This window comes from Drosophila novamexicana, unplaced genomic scaffold (assembly GCF_003285875.2).
Source record: "Drosophila novamexicana strain 15010-1031.04,08,12 unplaced genomic scaffold, DnovRS2.1 tig00004555-arrow-pilon, whole genome shotgun sequence".
Lineage (NCBI taxonomy): Eukaryota > Metazoa > Arthropoda > Insecta > Diptera > Drosophilidae > Drosophila > Drosophila novamexicana.
The window spans coordinates 3,001,396-3,017,797 of NW_020825052.1; the positions used below are offsets into that span (position 1 = coordinate 3,001,396).

The window sequence follows — 16,402 nt, forward strand, 5'->3', positions numbered from 1 at the left end:
AGGCCATGACAAAACAACGACTGCAAGTTGCAGCCCTGCCTGGCGCGGGGATGGTGGCTTAGCCTGGACTGGGTTGGGGCATACACGCCCAATAACCCTTCAGCCTGTGACAAACCAGCAATAATCACAACAGCAGCAGCAGCAACAACAACAACAACAGCTGCAACAACAACAACAACAACAACAACAAAACAGGCATTAAAAAGTCACCTTTGCTGCCAGGGGACGTGCACCACACTCTCGTTGTCCGCCCTGGCTGTCCTTTTCAAATTGTCATTCTTCCTGTTTTATGCCAGTTGTTGTTGCTGTTGTTGTAGTTGTCATTGTTGTTGTTCCATTGTAGCTGCCAAACTAATTGTACGCAGCAAAAAGTACAACAAATATTTTCTGTGTAAAACATTTGAAAAATTCCCGTAAGGGGCAATTGCACTTGGTGACAACAGCAACAGCAGCAACAACAACAACCACATGAACTATGACTGCTTGAATGAAAACTTAACAGGACGCAGGGCGCAGGACAAGGAACGAGGCGTCGCTTCAAAAGGCAACCTTAGTCTTGTTAGTATTGTTTTTATACCCTGTACGCAGTGAATATTTAAAGTGATAACTTAAAAAAGAAAGGTGTCACGAGAAAACAGCGGCAATCCCCTAAAGAGTCGCTCCCATTCCCTTTGATCGCTTTACAAGGATCTGTGAACGAATTTATTTGAGAGGTGTTTAACATATTTCTCGAAATCCTTCCTCCTTGGTTGAAGTGGCGTTCAAAGATTTAGTTTGTGAGGTTTCCGAGTGTGATTAATTTCAACGAGTCTTAATACAAATTCATTTCAAACGTGTTTGACACTTTTCGAAATATTTCATCCTGCCTGGGTGGAAAAGGGACGACTTTTTCCTCGAAGTTTTAAGTTTCGTCTGATAGTTCAAATTTACTTTTAAATCCCTTAAAGTCCATTTTTAAACATCCATGTAAAATTAAAATTCTTGTGTGATTCCCCAATTGAAGAAACTGGGTGTAATTAAGGTTTTAGATAGTACGGGATAAATTTATATGTCTATCTAAAGGCAGGCATAGCCAGGTTAAAGTATGTCCGAATGCATGTTACGTCAGGTACAGAGTATCTCTTAGTGGGCCACTCTCACCCAGATCAATGTAACGTTTTATTGCTGTAGTTGTTCGGCACGCTTTACAAATTAAGCAGCATAAATAAAAATATATATGCATGTATATGAAAAGCGAGTATTTTTTATTGTGTGCACGCAGACTATTTATGTTCTCCCTAACCCAACTACACCTCTATTCGAATTTGCGCCCCCTTGCCGAATTTTATTGTTGCCGCGGTGGAAAATTTAAATTAGAATTCAGAAGCAGAACAACACCAAGAGCCAAATGAAACGCTATAAATTATCGCATCCTTTTTGGTGGTTGTTGTTGTGTTGTTCTCGCCTCTTAGCTCTCCTCCCCTCGGTCCACCATCTGGAGCAGGTAAATTTAAATGCGATTTGTTACGGTTTTGGCTTTGTCGTAATTAAAGGACATCCCAAGCGCAAGAACAAGTCTCATAAACTGCGTGGTTCGCCGTGGGAGGTGGCAGTTTAATTCGTTTTGCATTTTATATATGGGGTAAATTATTGTGACAGGTTTTCCTAATTTATATATTATGGATTGAACTATCCTTTACTTTAGTCTTTCATAGTGGGTATGGTATATTGCAATCAGGGGAATGTTTGAAATCGAGAGAAATTAACTCCACAACTTAGTCAGGACGACAAGCTGGTACGCAAAGCAGGTTTGGAAACATTTTTTTATGTTTAATAGTTCATCAGATCTAAACAGATCGGACAAGAAGCTCCGAAACTACTCAGGAATACAAGCGTTGGGTATTTAATTAATTAAAAGCTTTCCATCCTTCTGTCTTTCTTTAAAAGCATTCTTAAAGATTTATACAAGAAAAAGGTTGATTTCAAGAAGTTTCTTAAAGTTGCGTTTCACATCGGAGCAAAAACACTTTCAATTCCTCTCGCTCAGAGATGACAAAGGCACAAAATAAAATTGGAGAAAGTCTAAATTGCGTTGATGACTTAGGCAACCTTCGCTAATGACCCTGGCCCCACGATTTGCCTTTAATCGCTGACCAAGCAAACCAGCAAAGCGACCCGGCTCCAGTGCGGTTCAGTTGCTTCCTCTTCTCAACCTCAAAATAATGAAATCAACGCCTTGGCACAGAAAAAAAGGTGATAAATTTGGTGCTTAAATGACACAAAGTCAGAAATTCTCGACAAAATATACTTTAATGAATTTCATAGCCGCTCGTCGGGCTGCGGTTGGCACTAAAGCGACGACTGCGCCTCAAATTTGTCTGCCTATGTTGCGCGGAGATAATAAAAAAATAAAATTATCAACGTAGAAAAATGTTAATTTACATGAAAAGTACTTTTTTGCTTAAAATAAATTATCCGCCTTGCCCCAAGCCCTCAGCCCCAAGCCCTAATGCTGATGAGTAGGAGTGAGCAGCAATCAGTTTCATAAAGCGTTGATTTGGCAGTTTTTTGTTTGGGATTAAAAGTTGGCGCAGAAGTAGAAAACATCAATATTGAATAAATTAACTTACTTATATGAATACATGAGTGCAGGTCTTGATAAATTATTAAACATACCTGAAATGAAATAAGAATTATTTTTTTTAAGTTTATTTTTTGACAGGTTGATAAAGGCCTTAGGTTAAGGAATCAAATGCATTAAAGGTAGAAAAAGATTGGATGCATAGATTTATTTGATTACATTGATCTGATTTCATTTTAATTCACGTAATTTAAAAATTATTCTGGTTTTTAAGGGTGGTTTTTAATGTCGGCTTTTGTAAAGAGCTGTATTGAGTGCATAGATAAAAAGGTTGTTATAGGTTAGTAAATGTAGAAAAATATAGTGAGTATGATATGAGTGTGTCGCATTTAAAGAGACACATTCAATTTGGTTTAAACCAATGAAGTTTTCAAACGTTGAAGTACACGAATGTAAGCCACATCGCACACACCACACGCACTTCACAGGCGTCTCGAGCGACTAGCAAACGATCCATAGACAATAAGTCAACGATTCGAAATAACTAGTTGCAACTTTAGTCCGCCTTCTGGTTCTGTGCTCGTGGTCCTGCCAACTAATTAAAAGGCTACAAACGCGGCTGGCTCTGGTGCTTTGGTGTTTGGTTGACAACAACAGGAAGATGGCAACAGCAACAAAAACAATGGGCAAACAATGGGAAAGGCAACAAACAAACAGAGAGGCGACTGCGGCGCAGTTTGCTGTGATTTAATTAATTTCAATGCATAACGTCAACTGTGAAACCGGAACCAGAGACTGAGCCCAAGCCAGTGTCTGAACCCAAGCCCAAACCGGAGCCCATAGCCGGCGCAGTCAAACTTGACACCGAAAACCGTGCCCGAAAGAGAGCCTCAACTAGCCGGCGCAGCGACAGGACAGGAGCGTTAGGGCAGCCGGCAACTGGACTGGAAAATTAAATCGAGTATAATTTTGTGTGACTTTTTGCTTTAAAGTCTACGCTATAAATAAAGGCGAGCCCAGGGATGACAATGATGAGTGAAGTAGAAAAGAATTTAGATAGAGAAATCCTGCCAGTTGGACTAGTGTAAAATTCAGAGCACAAAACAACAACAACAACGTCATCAAAAACCTTAAAGTTTTCTTTTTCCTGGCGCTTGCTGTAAACATTTTTCCGCAACATTGCGTTTTGACTTCAATTAGCATTTTTGCATATCCAGGGGTGAGCCGCTATTGGTGAGGGTATCAGTCGCAGGGGTTGACACGGGCAGCAGGTTCCCCTTCTCTATCGACTTCTAGTTATTATATCCTGAATCCTTTGAAATAAGGTAAGAAGCAGATAATGCTTTTGGGTTCGTTTTATGTAACTTGCAGAAAGAAGCATATCCGACGCCGATCTAGCGATGTTCTTTCATCTGTCTGTCCGTCTATATGAATATGTTGATCATGGAAACTAGAAAAACGCATATTCTTCTGAGCCAAACGAAAAATAATTTAACCATTTTGTATCGACATCTCGTCTCATTTCCAAAAATCTAAATATATCCATTTTGAGAGTTGCCATTTTAAGTATAACTCCAAAGCTATTAGAGCGACATACACTAGATTTGGTATGTAGGCTCTCGTACAGAACATACAAATCTTTAATATTTTACTTTTTGAGTATAAGAATACAGCACTCTTACTATTAAATAGAAATACACAGCAAGTCAAAGCTTTAGGACTCTTGGTAAATCAGAAAAATAAAACCGATGAAAAATAACATGTATGCTTTTTGAGTATTTGTATTTGTATTGAGTATTGTATTTGGTCGATATGGACATCCAACGAGAAAGACGAATTGTTTACCATTTTTCCAAGAACATTCGCTCTTTAACCATTTGGTATTCAATATGCATTGGATACCAATTTAAATTTGTATAAGTTGTGCATTTAAAATGTAAAATGCTTAAAATATATTGAAATTTTGTGTTGTGCAACTGCTAAACAAACCAAAGAGCCTTCCCCAATTTAATGTACGTTGTCAGTGGTTGGATTATTTCTATTGGCATCTATAGAAATTATGCAGGCAAATTTATTACAACACAGAATTTAAATGAGTTGAAATCGTTGTCATTGTTTTATTTATACAAAATGTGTACATTGTTGTTGCTGCAATAATGAAAGTTACTCAATTGGAATATTTCAACTTATGTGCTTAACACGAACATACACACACACACCCGCATACACAGAAACACAGACACGAGCACACAGATACAAGAACAATGAAAGTGAACATTTGACAATGCAGCGCCATCCCCGATAGATACGATGAGCTCTGCTGCAGCAGTACCCATGGGAATCGCCAATTTATGCGCCACTCTGGCCACCACCCTCGGGCGATGGCTAGGGAGAGCCTTATGGCTGTGGGCCCCCATTTCCTGCGAAAGTCCGCCCGTCAGGGTGGCAGTTCCTCAGACCATTAGTCAGTTGTCGGTCCTTTGTTGACTTCATTCAGTTTTGCGGTACATTTGTTTTGCACTTTTGCTCAGCACTCACATTGTTTCTTCCGGCGACATGTTGGACTTTTAACTGCCCAGAAAGGAGTCGAAGTCGAGCGAATACTTTTCGGTTTTCGTTGTCAGATGTCGTCAATAAAGTGCCAACCAACTGAAGGTCAAAATTAATGGCAATCGAAGGAGTTTAACTCAAGAATTCGTCCTTGCCCTTGGCTCTTGTTAGTGGCAAGACAAATGCTGCGGTTGTATGTTGGTCGAATATATAATATTGTGCCCGATTGCTACCCAAAAGAACAGTAGGATTTTATTTGAGACTAATGCTCGCATTATTTGGAAATTGAAGAATATACTAAGCAATGGAAGCACACGATTTCGCATATTTATTACATTTACTTCGCTGCTCTCAGCGGACCTTAAAGCTTGGCTCGAAAGCAGTGTGATTCACTTCAAGCTTAATTTTCACACAACCTGCACACAAAGACAATCGAAAATGTCTCTAAGAACTCTATTAAAAATCTTTTAGAGCTCTGAAGTACAAAGCCGATGATGGAGTAGATGCAGTAGCACCAACTCGAACAGGAGGCAGCCGTGCACAATAGGGTTGAGTCCCAAAGTTGTCGCCTTGGCTATATAAACCTTGCGCCCAGCAGCAACAACAATGGCGCTGCAGCAAATACAGCCAAGACGAAGACAACGGCGTTGCTGCTGCTGCTTCTATGGATGAATATATTTGTGTTAGGGATAAAAGGAATTCAGTAGGGCTTAAAAGTGCGGATGAGTGCCACTTCATGAGCAGCACAAGGAGCAAACCGACGAAGACGACACACGCGACAATGACGAGGACGAAGAGCAGCCCCAGGACGAGTATGACAATGGATCTTAGAGGTAACCGTTCAGAGAGCTGGGGCTATGCATAAACAAAGCGCGCGAAAAGCGCTCAAGAAAACACCGAAGAGTTAAAAATGACGTTAAAGTAAACAAGATGAAAATTAAAAGCAGGCGACTCGGCGCAGTGCCAAGCAGAAGCAAAAAAAAAAAAAAACACACAGGCTGTGTAAGGATTTGATTTAAAAATGGAGTGGTATTTAAATAAAAACCTTGTTGCATATTTACAAGCGCTTGGGTGAATGTGTGGAGGCGCCACGAGCAATTTTAGTTGCAGCTTAATTGTCACTGGATGCGCGGGAAACGGAGCGCTGTTCCAACTATGAGGGTACTCTATTTTTTGTTCATCTCTTCTTTTTTTGCCGCGTTCGGCTTTTGTGTGCACTCTCTGAATAATTTAATACAGCCAAAAAGAATGTAAATGTGGTTCGTTCTACAAAATGTTCCTACCACCCATATATTTTTTCTGGTTGCAAGAACCACCTGTGCAAGATTATTCAGGGAAAATGTCATAGCACTTTTTTTTTGTCAGCTTCGTAAAAATCTTGCTGTGCTAATGAGCAAGGATTTTAAGCGTTGCCCTGGTTTTGCTTGCAAAGCAAAAGAGAGAATAAAATGTCACGAGCAAAACATCATTATTTTAAAGAGCAAAAAAATAAACAATAAGAATAATGATAATGATAAGTTAATAATAAGAAGCAAGTAATAATAATAATAACATTAATTTTAACAATAATAATAACTAATCGACGGTTGGTAAAAGATATTTGAAGTATGGCATGTCAAACTTGTTTTTCATGACACATTTGAATGCAAATTTATGCAAAACGTGTCAATGTGCTAACAAAAGAGCAAAACAAAAAAAATATATACATATATACCGACTGCCGGCAAACGTGCGACTAAAACTTAAAAATGAAAAATAATCCCAAACCTAGGCGCCGGCGAACGTGCAAAGTCAACTGGGAGCTGTGAAACTGTGCCAGGGCACGGCTAGTCAGGGTAAACCAGGTTAGAGCAGGACGTCTGATTGACGCGGCCAACAGTCGCCTCTCTAATCCGTTAATAGAAACATTAACGAGGCATTTTTCGAAAATTATTTCAAGCACGCGACACCAACCAACGAGCCAACCGACGAACCCCACTAACCCACCAATACACCTATCCACGAAGCCACCAAGCTACCAGCCAAGCAACTACCGAGTAAATAAGTTCTGGCATGTTTAAGTCAGCTGGCTCTTCAGCACGTCAGTCAAGTTCAAAGTGGAATCGTGTAGCCTACAGTGGCTGTTGTTAGTGTGCGAACGCGATTGGCTTCTATGGAGAATTGGCGGCAGGCAGCCAGAAGAGGCCAGTCACGTGACGGGCGTCGTGAAAAACATTTTCATTTCGTTTTAATTTGGTCGATCGTTAACCCTTTGCCACTCGCTTTTGGGGTTGACTTTTCTATTGGCAACGCTGCTGCTGGTGCTGCAGCTGGTGGTGCAGCTGGTGGTGCTGCTTGAGGTGCTGCTGCAACTTCAGCTGGCAATCAGAGCGCGTCATTTTGTTGCTGCTGCAGTTCGCCTGCCTGCCTGCCTGCCTGGCTGCCGGCCTGCCTGTTGGCCTGTAAAGTTGAAGCAGCCCTAAATAATTGCATTGTAATGCGAAATAGCTGCCACCCAGTGGAGGCCCCAAGCCGTACAGCAACTTTTGACCTTTCCACTTGGTTTATACGCTTGGCTCCTGTTATTTTTGCACGTTCATATGCCACAGCCCTGGCACCACACTGTGTGCACTGTGTTTATGTGTCGGTAATTTCCAATCTCACTTTGCAATCGTTTTACAACATTTTGCTTTTATTTTATGCCAGAGCGTCGCTGGCAAGCTTTTGATAGCCAACTCCTTGCCAGGACCCGACTCGCTGTTCCGCAATTTTTTGTACATATCTCTTCTCCCTCTCCCTACCTGCTATCCTTGTTATTTTTACTCTTACTGCAACTTACTATTTATGTGTCTGCTGCAATTAAAGCGGAAACTAGTTGAGTGCCACAGTGGGACGACAGCAACAAGATTGCGACTTTTATACTTCATGGAAGTATACGAAGCAAGTGAAGGAAGTATTCTGAACAAGGCCCTTCAAAATGGCATCTTTTCGGGCAGATTCCCACGTAAAGGCTTATGTTGTATCTATAACACAATTTGGCGGACACTGAAATACATATATTAGGTCGATATAGCATACTTGGCCCACTGTATACTGCTGTGCAATGTGCTCTGCCCATAAGAATACAAAATACTTCTAATTAGTTTTAAATCGATGACCAGAAACGTGCAGACTTTACATTGCCTCGCGCCGCATCCACGAACCAAAAATGATTAGGAAACATTGTAATGGAGTGCAGGATGCAAAACGGTCGCAAACATCAATAAAATCTACGCCGGGGAAAGACAAGCATAAACACCATTGACGGAGAAAATTCAAAGAGCTTGGCTTACAGATTTCGGAATTAAATGAGAAAATAAAAAATAACGTTTTTTATCTAGTGCAGAATTATGTTAATCGCCTCTGTTCATAATCATATAAATATGAAATTTTAATTTGTAGACTGTCCTTAATTTTTTTATACACGAAAGGGACATATATAATCCTATATGATACTTTTTTGCATTTATAAAAATATTAAAACTGACTGGTTGACTTACTGACTAACTTAATGACTGATTATAGAAGCACAGCTGTAATTCTTAGAGCTTATGAGCAATATTTGACAGTGTCTACCTTCTTACACAAAGAAAATGCTGAGTCGCGGTTTAAGAACTTTACTTCAGTTAGTATGTCAATTTACAGTAGGACAGTCCGGATTTTTAATATTTTTTTTTTTTTCCGCATTAATTGTGGTATATTCCATGTTTTGTCGCTGTTGCTTCGACCGTAAGTTTTGCAATGGGTCAGATTCGATGGTGCAATGTCATTTCCCCCACGCTCTGGACAGGTATCTAAATGGGTGGCATGAGCTTACACGTAAGCAGCTTATATTAGTCCGCTTTATTCTGGTTCGTTGTGTTTTGAATTTTTGGTTGTTCATTTTAACGCTGTGTTCTTTGAAGTTTTATAAAAACGAAGATAAGTTCGATCTGTTGTATTATAGCTCGGGAACACACACTATTGCTCACCGTCTGGTCTAGGGCAATAGTTTTCTCGATTTAATGTGAATCACAAAAACGAACGAACTAACGATCGTTTGGAAGGGAAATCAAAATCTATTAAAATTAATCATCTGCCTAAGTCTTTGGCATATAGTTATATAATCTGGTGGTCCATCACCTAATATTTATAAATATAATTGCCACATACAATATTATTTCCACAAAATATACTACCAATTGTCATTATTCTTATTGTCAGCAGTGATATACACAAGCTTCCCAGACAAAAGCATATCTAAGCACAGTTTAAAATCTCCAACCTGGCTACCAGCGTATAATCTACAAGAAGCAGCTGCAACACATTGTTTGTAGCTTAGAGAGTGGTATCTAGCTACTACTGGGAACAGTTCCGCTTTGTTTATTTTGCATACGCTCTACTCGGCGCGTTAACACGCCGCAAATCCTCCATTGGTACGTTGTCTTTCTTTTCTTGTGGTATGGTCGGTGTGCAAGTGCGGGTGCTTACGTAAATTTGTGGAAATGCAGCAGTAAAGAAAGACGTTGCCTCGATTATTTAAATAAATCGTTGCATACTTTGCGGCTGAAGGCGGCCATCAACGCCACTTGCTTTTTATACCCTGCACCCATGGGCTATGGAAGGCATAACTTGGATTTGTGCAAATGTATATAACAGGTAGAAGAAGGCACCCCTGGGCCTATAAAGTATATGTCGTCGGATTTAGAGACTACAAGATTTATTTGTGTACTCCCAGCTTCGGATGAAGGCCAGAAGGCAAATTATGTAAAGTAGAAAAAGTGAGATTCTTAGAAGTATAGCTTTGCACTTTAATATATATAAATATATATCATATTAATGTGCAGCATTATCAAATAATGCATTTCTTATAGTGACATAGTGTAGAGGCAACAAAGAGGAGGCCCACAGTGTTACGTGCAAAAATTGTATGTTTATTCTTTAATACAGAATATCTTCTAGTCGGGCACGCTTACTCTTGCTCTGTTCGTAGGAGAGCATGGTAGGTGCCGACTTAAAATCTCATTTGAATTATGCAAAACGCACGACAGTCGCGTCGTTGTCGCACTCTACTGCATTCTTAATAGCGTTTTAAGAGCTGCAGATGCCAAAAAGGTTTTGCAATAGTTCGTTTCCAACAATACCTTGCTTGTAGTACATAAACGCTTCGTTGCCCACAACCTTTGATCCAGTTGCTGGATACCTGATCAAAACAGCCCAAATTGTAAAAATGATCATACTAAACTTAAACAACGTTATATATTAAGTTCAAATCAACCAACTTTTTAAATAATTGAAAGGATCGTCTTTTGCCCAAATGTATATATTTAAAAAAAAAAAGCCAACAAAAATAAAGCGTTTCAAGAAGCAGCTCCTCGTAAATATGCATACGCCTAGCTGGATAATCGAGCCTGGCTGGGTATTTCAAAAAAGTGTCGTTCTTTGTTTCAAGCGCATGTTTCATAATCGTGCAGAACAAGGCTGCGAATGTGAGGCCAGCGCCAAACTCTATTCTAAACTAAGGAGTCACGAACTGCGTCCTTTTTAACAGCTTCGAGCAATTGCAAACGTAAATCAAGTGCCACATTTTGCAAGGACAGACTCGGCAGCTTGCTCTGGCAATATTTGCAATTTTTAACAATATCAAACTTGTGTGTGACTGCCAGGGCCAACCAGTGTGGCATAGATGCGTACTTGCATTGTGCATCAGGTTTTGCAGCAATGCAACAGAACTGTTGCAAGTTACAAGGCTCGGCGTAAATTGCTGGCTGGTTGCCAGCTGTTGACTGCTGTCGAGCAAACAAGTATAACAACAACAGCTTTATTCACAATTTTGATTTGTAATTTGAAATACCCTGGAAAATCGGTAATGAAATAGGGTGTATAACAGTAGGTTTTCGACCAAGAGGTTTCCGACCCTATTGATCAGCAAATACAGTGGAGTCTGTCTGTCAGTCTGTCCGTTTTGTAATCTGTCTAAGCTCTGACCGCGTCGATCTCATTAAAGCAAATAGTGTAAGAATATTGACAAAGTACAATGAATTTTGTTCATATTGTTCTGTCGCCGATTGCGACTGTTTTTTACGCATCTTTAAAAAGATCAGAGCTTTAAGACTGCTGGACATTACGATAAAATTGATACACTTTCTTTAACGTACGATTCTTTATTCAAAGCTTCAAATAGGTGGAAAAAATAAGTTGTTACGGACAATTGTATAGACAGGGAGGAGCATTGCAGCAAAACAATGTGCTCGTTCCGCTGAGTGAGCAGAATATAAATTACTTATTTTACATATGAGGGTAAAGAGATACTACGGTAAATCCCGCTTGTTGGTATATATTTTATAAATCGAGTGTATGCCAGCTTTAGTGGGCTCTAGCATCAGAGACAATATTTTTTCCGTGACCCTGCACTAATGGCTAGCGCTGAGTGGATGCAACAAAGCGTGGGTCGAAAGATACAAGGATGCAAATCCAGAGTCTGGATGCCATAGGGCAGAAGCAGCAATTGGCGAAAGATGGGTAACTGCGGTAGGCTACATAAAAGTTCATAAAGCGAGGAGGCTATGTGGACTCTAGAAACATTTTTAATTGCGTATTTTATAGATACACCAGTACACAGCAGCAGCAGCGGCGACCTACGTGAATGCGATGGAGTGTAGTTGTATTTTCTGTGACCGCTGGCTTTTAGCATTTGTTTGGTGCGAAAATGGCAACCGGTGTGCAGTGAAATATGCAGAGCCCAACAACAATACCAGCATCAATAGAACAACGAGAATACGCAAACGCCATGTGGGCCCATTTGAAGTTGTTGGCGTATACATAATTTTTATTTTACAAGCCAAAAGCCAAAGGATTAGTCGCTAAAAAGCATTCAGCGTCAGCAGCAACTGTTGAAAAGAGACCGAGTAGGCAGAGTTAAATTGCATAAAATGGGATGAAAAACTAAATTGGCCTGCGTTATGTTAGCAGCCCATTTCTGCGTTCTTATACAAAATTTTATTCAATCAAAGTAAATTTAATCAAAGGCTTTGACTGTTTTTGCTTTGAATAAAAAATATTATTAATGGGCTCAAATGGACCACAGCTGTAGAGTTGATAGGATTAAAAATAGACTATGCACTTAAAACATAAACTACTTCGTACCTTTTAGAAGCTTGAATACAACTGGCTGATCCCTGAGAACATTCAAAATATCTATCAAGCCTTTAATGTCGTTGCCAGTATCATCTTGTTTGTGTTTATTCACAAATCGCTTGCCAAATATCCATGTGCAGAATCTTACCATTTTGTGCGTCCTTGCTAGCACATTGAGCACACACTTGTATGCCTTTTTGTATTTTTAGAAACGTCGTCAAGCACGTGTATGAACAAACGTTTGAAAAGTGAAAGGCTCACTTAAAATATAGCTCAGTAAGAGTCGCATTTCCTTTGCTGTACTTTTAAATGTCCTTCTCGGGCATGTATATGCATTATCAGCCATGCGTAAAAATCAGGACGAGCAAAAGCTATTGTCCATATTTAGCATTTTTCACACAGCACACTAAACTAATCATGATAATCTCCGCGTAGCTTGCGATTGTATTTGTGGGTGTAGTATTTGGTCAGAAAGAAAGAAATCGCACATTTTGTGCATCGCCATTTGAGTGTGAATGTTAAGATAAGAATTTGAAAATATAAATGCACAAACACACAAACAGATCTTTGACATATTCAAGCTTAAGCTCAACAGTTAACACTAGTTCACATCGGAACTTGTTGAGAATCAAACTTTTTAACCTCATTTAAACAGTTAATTTGGAGAATCGAATATAGGTAAAACTTACTAGACAAATCCTTTAGTTTTTCTTTAGTTCGTAGCTCTCAATCCGATTCAGATAGTGGGAAGTCTTGCGATAAACGTCATTCTATCAAATTCAAAATGACGCGTTCTATTTTGAAAAAAATGTCGATTTGCTCCATGTTTGTTTTGCTCTATATTGTTAAAAAGTGCGATCGGGGAATACATGAAGCAGACATTAAGGCTACATTCGATTTTCGCCGCTATGCCATCTATGGAGCTCTTCAAATTTTGGGAAAGCGTCGACCTCTTCAAATTTATCAACGCGTGCTTCAAAATTTACTCAAATGAGTGTGTTGAAAAATTTTCTGCCTAAATATAAATTTATTGTATAAAAAATCATTTAATAACTTCTCTCTGCAAGAAATCAATAGAAAGGATTATCTAGAAATAGTGGAAGTATTTTGGGGTCTTTTTAAAGTTGTCGTATGAATGTGAAAATGGAAAGGGGGAGAGGGATATTCGAGTAGTTCAATTGATCCCAAACTTTGTGAAGCTTTTCATCTCCTCTTTATGTGTTTATATGAGTGACAGTGATTTAGAGGGTCAAGGGTGTGTGAGGCCAGAAGATTCCCTGAACCTTCTACCAAAGCTAAGGAATCGTAGACAAGAAACACGCTCATTTAATAGTAAAAGTAATCACTTGAATTATTAAAAATAAAAAACTCGCGCCCTCGTCATACTCATACTTAAGCGCCATATTAAAATTTCAGTCAATACACGATATAACTGAATTAGAGACAAGAGTCCCCGACTATAAGATACCCTGAACCTTTCTCTATAAAGGCTTAGTCAAAAATACATTTCTCACTGATGATTTGGGTAATTTTGTTTGGTGAATTCCAATACACACCACCTCATACCCTAACGCCTTTCCAACCTGCTAAATAAGCACTAAAATCTGCAATTATTTTTAAAGGCTTCAAAAATTCACGCATATGAATGAAGAATGATGTGGTTCCAATCGATATTTTAGTCTCGATCGACTGGATTATTGTTGCTGAGCAAGATAATGCTTTACGGGGTCGGAGAATCTTCCTTCTGCCTATTATATATATTTTATCATGATATTCTTTTGAATTTGAATGTATGAAAATATTTGTTCGTATAGATCCCTGACACAGGATTCATCATAGTGAGCCACTCCCGACTAGCGCAATCTAAACTTGTCTATTCAAGAAGTGAAAAGAAAATATCAAAGTATTCGTTGGCCCTGCCGATGAACGTAATTTTAGATATCAAGAACCAAAATATGGTAGGTAGTACACTTATCTCCCCAAATCTCATCCGAAATACAAGATCGCGCCAAATACATTGGACCATGAACCATGAACCATGATACCATGAACGCGCAGGATCCTTTTGTTTTTATTCTTTACCAACTGAATTTATTCATTTTATTTTAATTTTAAATCGTAAAAGCAAAACAATTAAAACGAGAAGATTCGAACAATACAAAGACTTGGAAGATCTTGAAGTAACTACTAAATTTGACTCCATGTAGATGATGACTGAAGAAATGGTTGTTGAATAATGCTTCTTCTTTTTACCTTTTTTGCACTGTTTGTGCAGTTCGTCGGCGTAGGAAAATTGAAAGGGCATACAAAACATTAGGATGGAACTTTCAATCTCCAAAGGATAGTTCCGACCATTACAGTAGATCTTGCCCTCATTTAGCACAATATTGTAACAGTTAGTCAACGGACCCTCGTAGAAAACGATGAGCAGCATTGAGGGTCCAAAATGATCAGCCCGCTGCCAGATAGAGTAGGGCGTGTGTAAGGCGGGATGTCGATCCTTATAAAGCAGCCGCAAGTATCGTTCATACGATCCATGACAGACGAACTCCATTATTTTACCGTCTATGAAGGAACAGTTGTTCAAGCCTACCGAATATGTTTTCGCGGGATAAAGAAGTAGCAGCAGCCAGCAAGCAATCAAGTTGATATTGTAAGCTCCTGCGCATTGGGGACTTACTGGCATGGCCTACAATATTCCAGCAAATAATTCTGAAGGCATTTTTGACTATTTTTTCAGTAATGAGACACCAAAATCAATGTAAACAAATAAAACTGCTCTAGTCGGGAGTTCCCGACTAAAAGATACCCTATGGCCAGCGCCGACCTGTCGTAACATACCTCGCCACTGCCTTCTGTCAACACTAATCGAAAAAAGGGGAGAAAGGATTTACCTAAACAGAAAAACTTGCTCTGCGCGCGACTTTAACGAATATTTTTCAGATCTACAGAGAAGCGAACATGTCTAGATCCAGTCGGCTCGCCGCTTTTATCAAAAATATATGTACTTTCCAAGACGATAGTGCCTTCTGTCTATTACATACACATACAAGCCACTATTTAATGGTTTCAGGGTATAAAAACACCTCCTTCTTACCCTTTATCAATCATGGAAATAAAAGACAACTAGGCACTGCTAGTAAAAGAGAAGTCTTTCATTTATAGCACCACGCAGCAATTGTCCAAGCGAGTAATCTCTCAAAGAAAACGGTTTGTTGTGAACACTTATCGTGTTGCACATTCCACGCAAGATTTGACTTTAGACACAGTTTTGATTTTAAATATGAAAGATAGGGTTATGTAAGAAAAAGCAGATTGAAAGGACGCATTCTCCGGTCGATATTTTTCATGACTATTTTGCAAATAGGTGTCTGGATTTCGTTGATACAGCTTTGGATTTCTGGTTGTGGATTGTTAGAGTAGACCCTTGACACTGAATAAGCCCATTAAATAAATCCAATGGTCTTTTACAGATCTTATGCACGACGCCAAATTGATATTCTTAAACTTTCAGTACACTTACGCACTATTCCGATATTAAAAAATCGACTTGCTTTTAGGCCGATAGTGTGTTTAGCATCTGAAATTGATGAGGTCCCTCTGAACTTAACAACTCCTCTTCCAGTTGACAAAGATATCTCAATTTTTTTAGCTAAGTCTTTGAGCCTTAGTTTGCAACTTAAAAAGTGGAACTTAACATAGGTTCCTGGTTTTAACTCTCCTTTCAATTATCTTATTTACAAATTTTTAAGCATACAACGAAAATTCAAACTTTTTGTTTGTTATATAGAGATCATGATTTTTGGAGCTATTCACGTATCCCCCAAAATTGAACAAGCCGCTTGTCTAGTTGTATAACTGTCTGAGTTTTTACTTAAATTCGGATGCCCTAAAGATTGTAAGAGGTACGGACTATAAGCACCAAAGCTCTTGAATTAGAATGAATTTCCCTCCATAGAGTGAGAAGCAAGTGGCGTGTTTTTAGTTTTAAAGAATATGGTGAAAACAATTCATATGATTTTGTGGTCGAATTGAATTCGAGATATCTGGTAGTCGGGCATTCTAGCCTCGAGCACTCTTTAATTGCATTCAATTCAAGTTGGACTAGAAGGTTTATCTATATCTCCGAACAATAAAAATTAAGGAAAATCCAATTCA

At 39.1% G+C, this 16,402-nt stretch overlaps 1 protein-coding gene and 1 long non-coding RNA gene across 2 annotated transcripts in view; both read right to left on the reverse strand.

The window, feature by feature from the left end:
• LOC115770521 overlaps positions 1–13,301 on the reverse strand; it is a 95,678-nt gene extending 82,377 nt beyond the window's left edge. The window contains exons 1-2 of the long non-coding RNA XR_004018862.1: positions 12,934–13,301; positions 2,610–2,655 (exon numbers count right to left, since the gene is read on the reverse strand). This is a non-coding gene — a long non-coding RNA (uncharacterized LOC115770521). The remainder of the gene's footprint in view (positions 1–2,609; positions 2,656–12,933) is intronic.
• Positions 13,302–14,339: 1,038 nt separating this feature from the next.
• On the reverse strand, positions 14,340–15,007 carry LOC115770268. The gene has a single exon (XM_030715486.1). The coding sequence runs from the start codon at positions 14,928–14,930 to the stop codon at positions 14,340–14,342; it is 591 nt and encodes a 196-aa protein (XP_030571346.1). The 5' UTR covers positions 14,931–15,007.
• Between the last annotated feature and the right edge of the window lie 1,395 nt (positions 15,008–16,402).

Bases quoted from the DNA above. Each gene is read 5' to 3' on its own strand.
- LOC115770268 (XM_030715486.1), bottom strand. From the start codon at position 14,930: ATGCCAGTAAGTCCCCAATGCGCAGGAGCTTACAATATCAACTTGATT.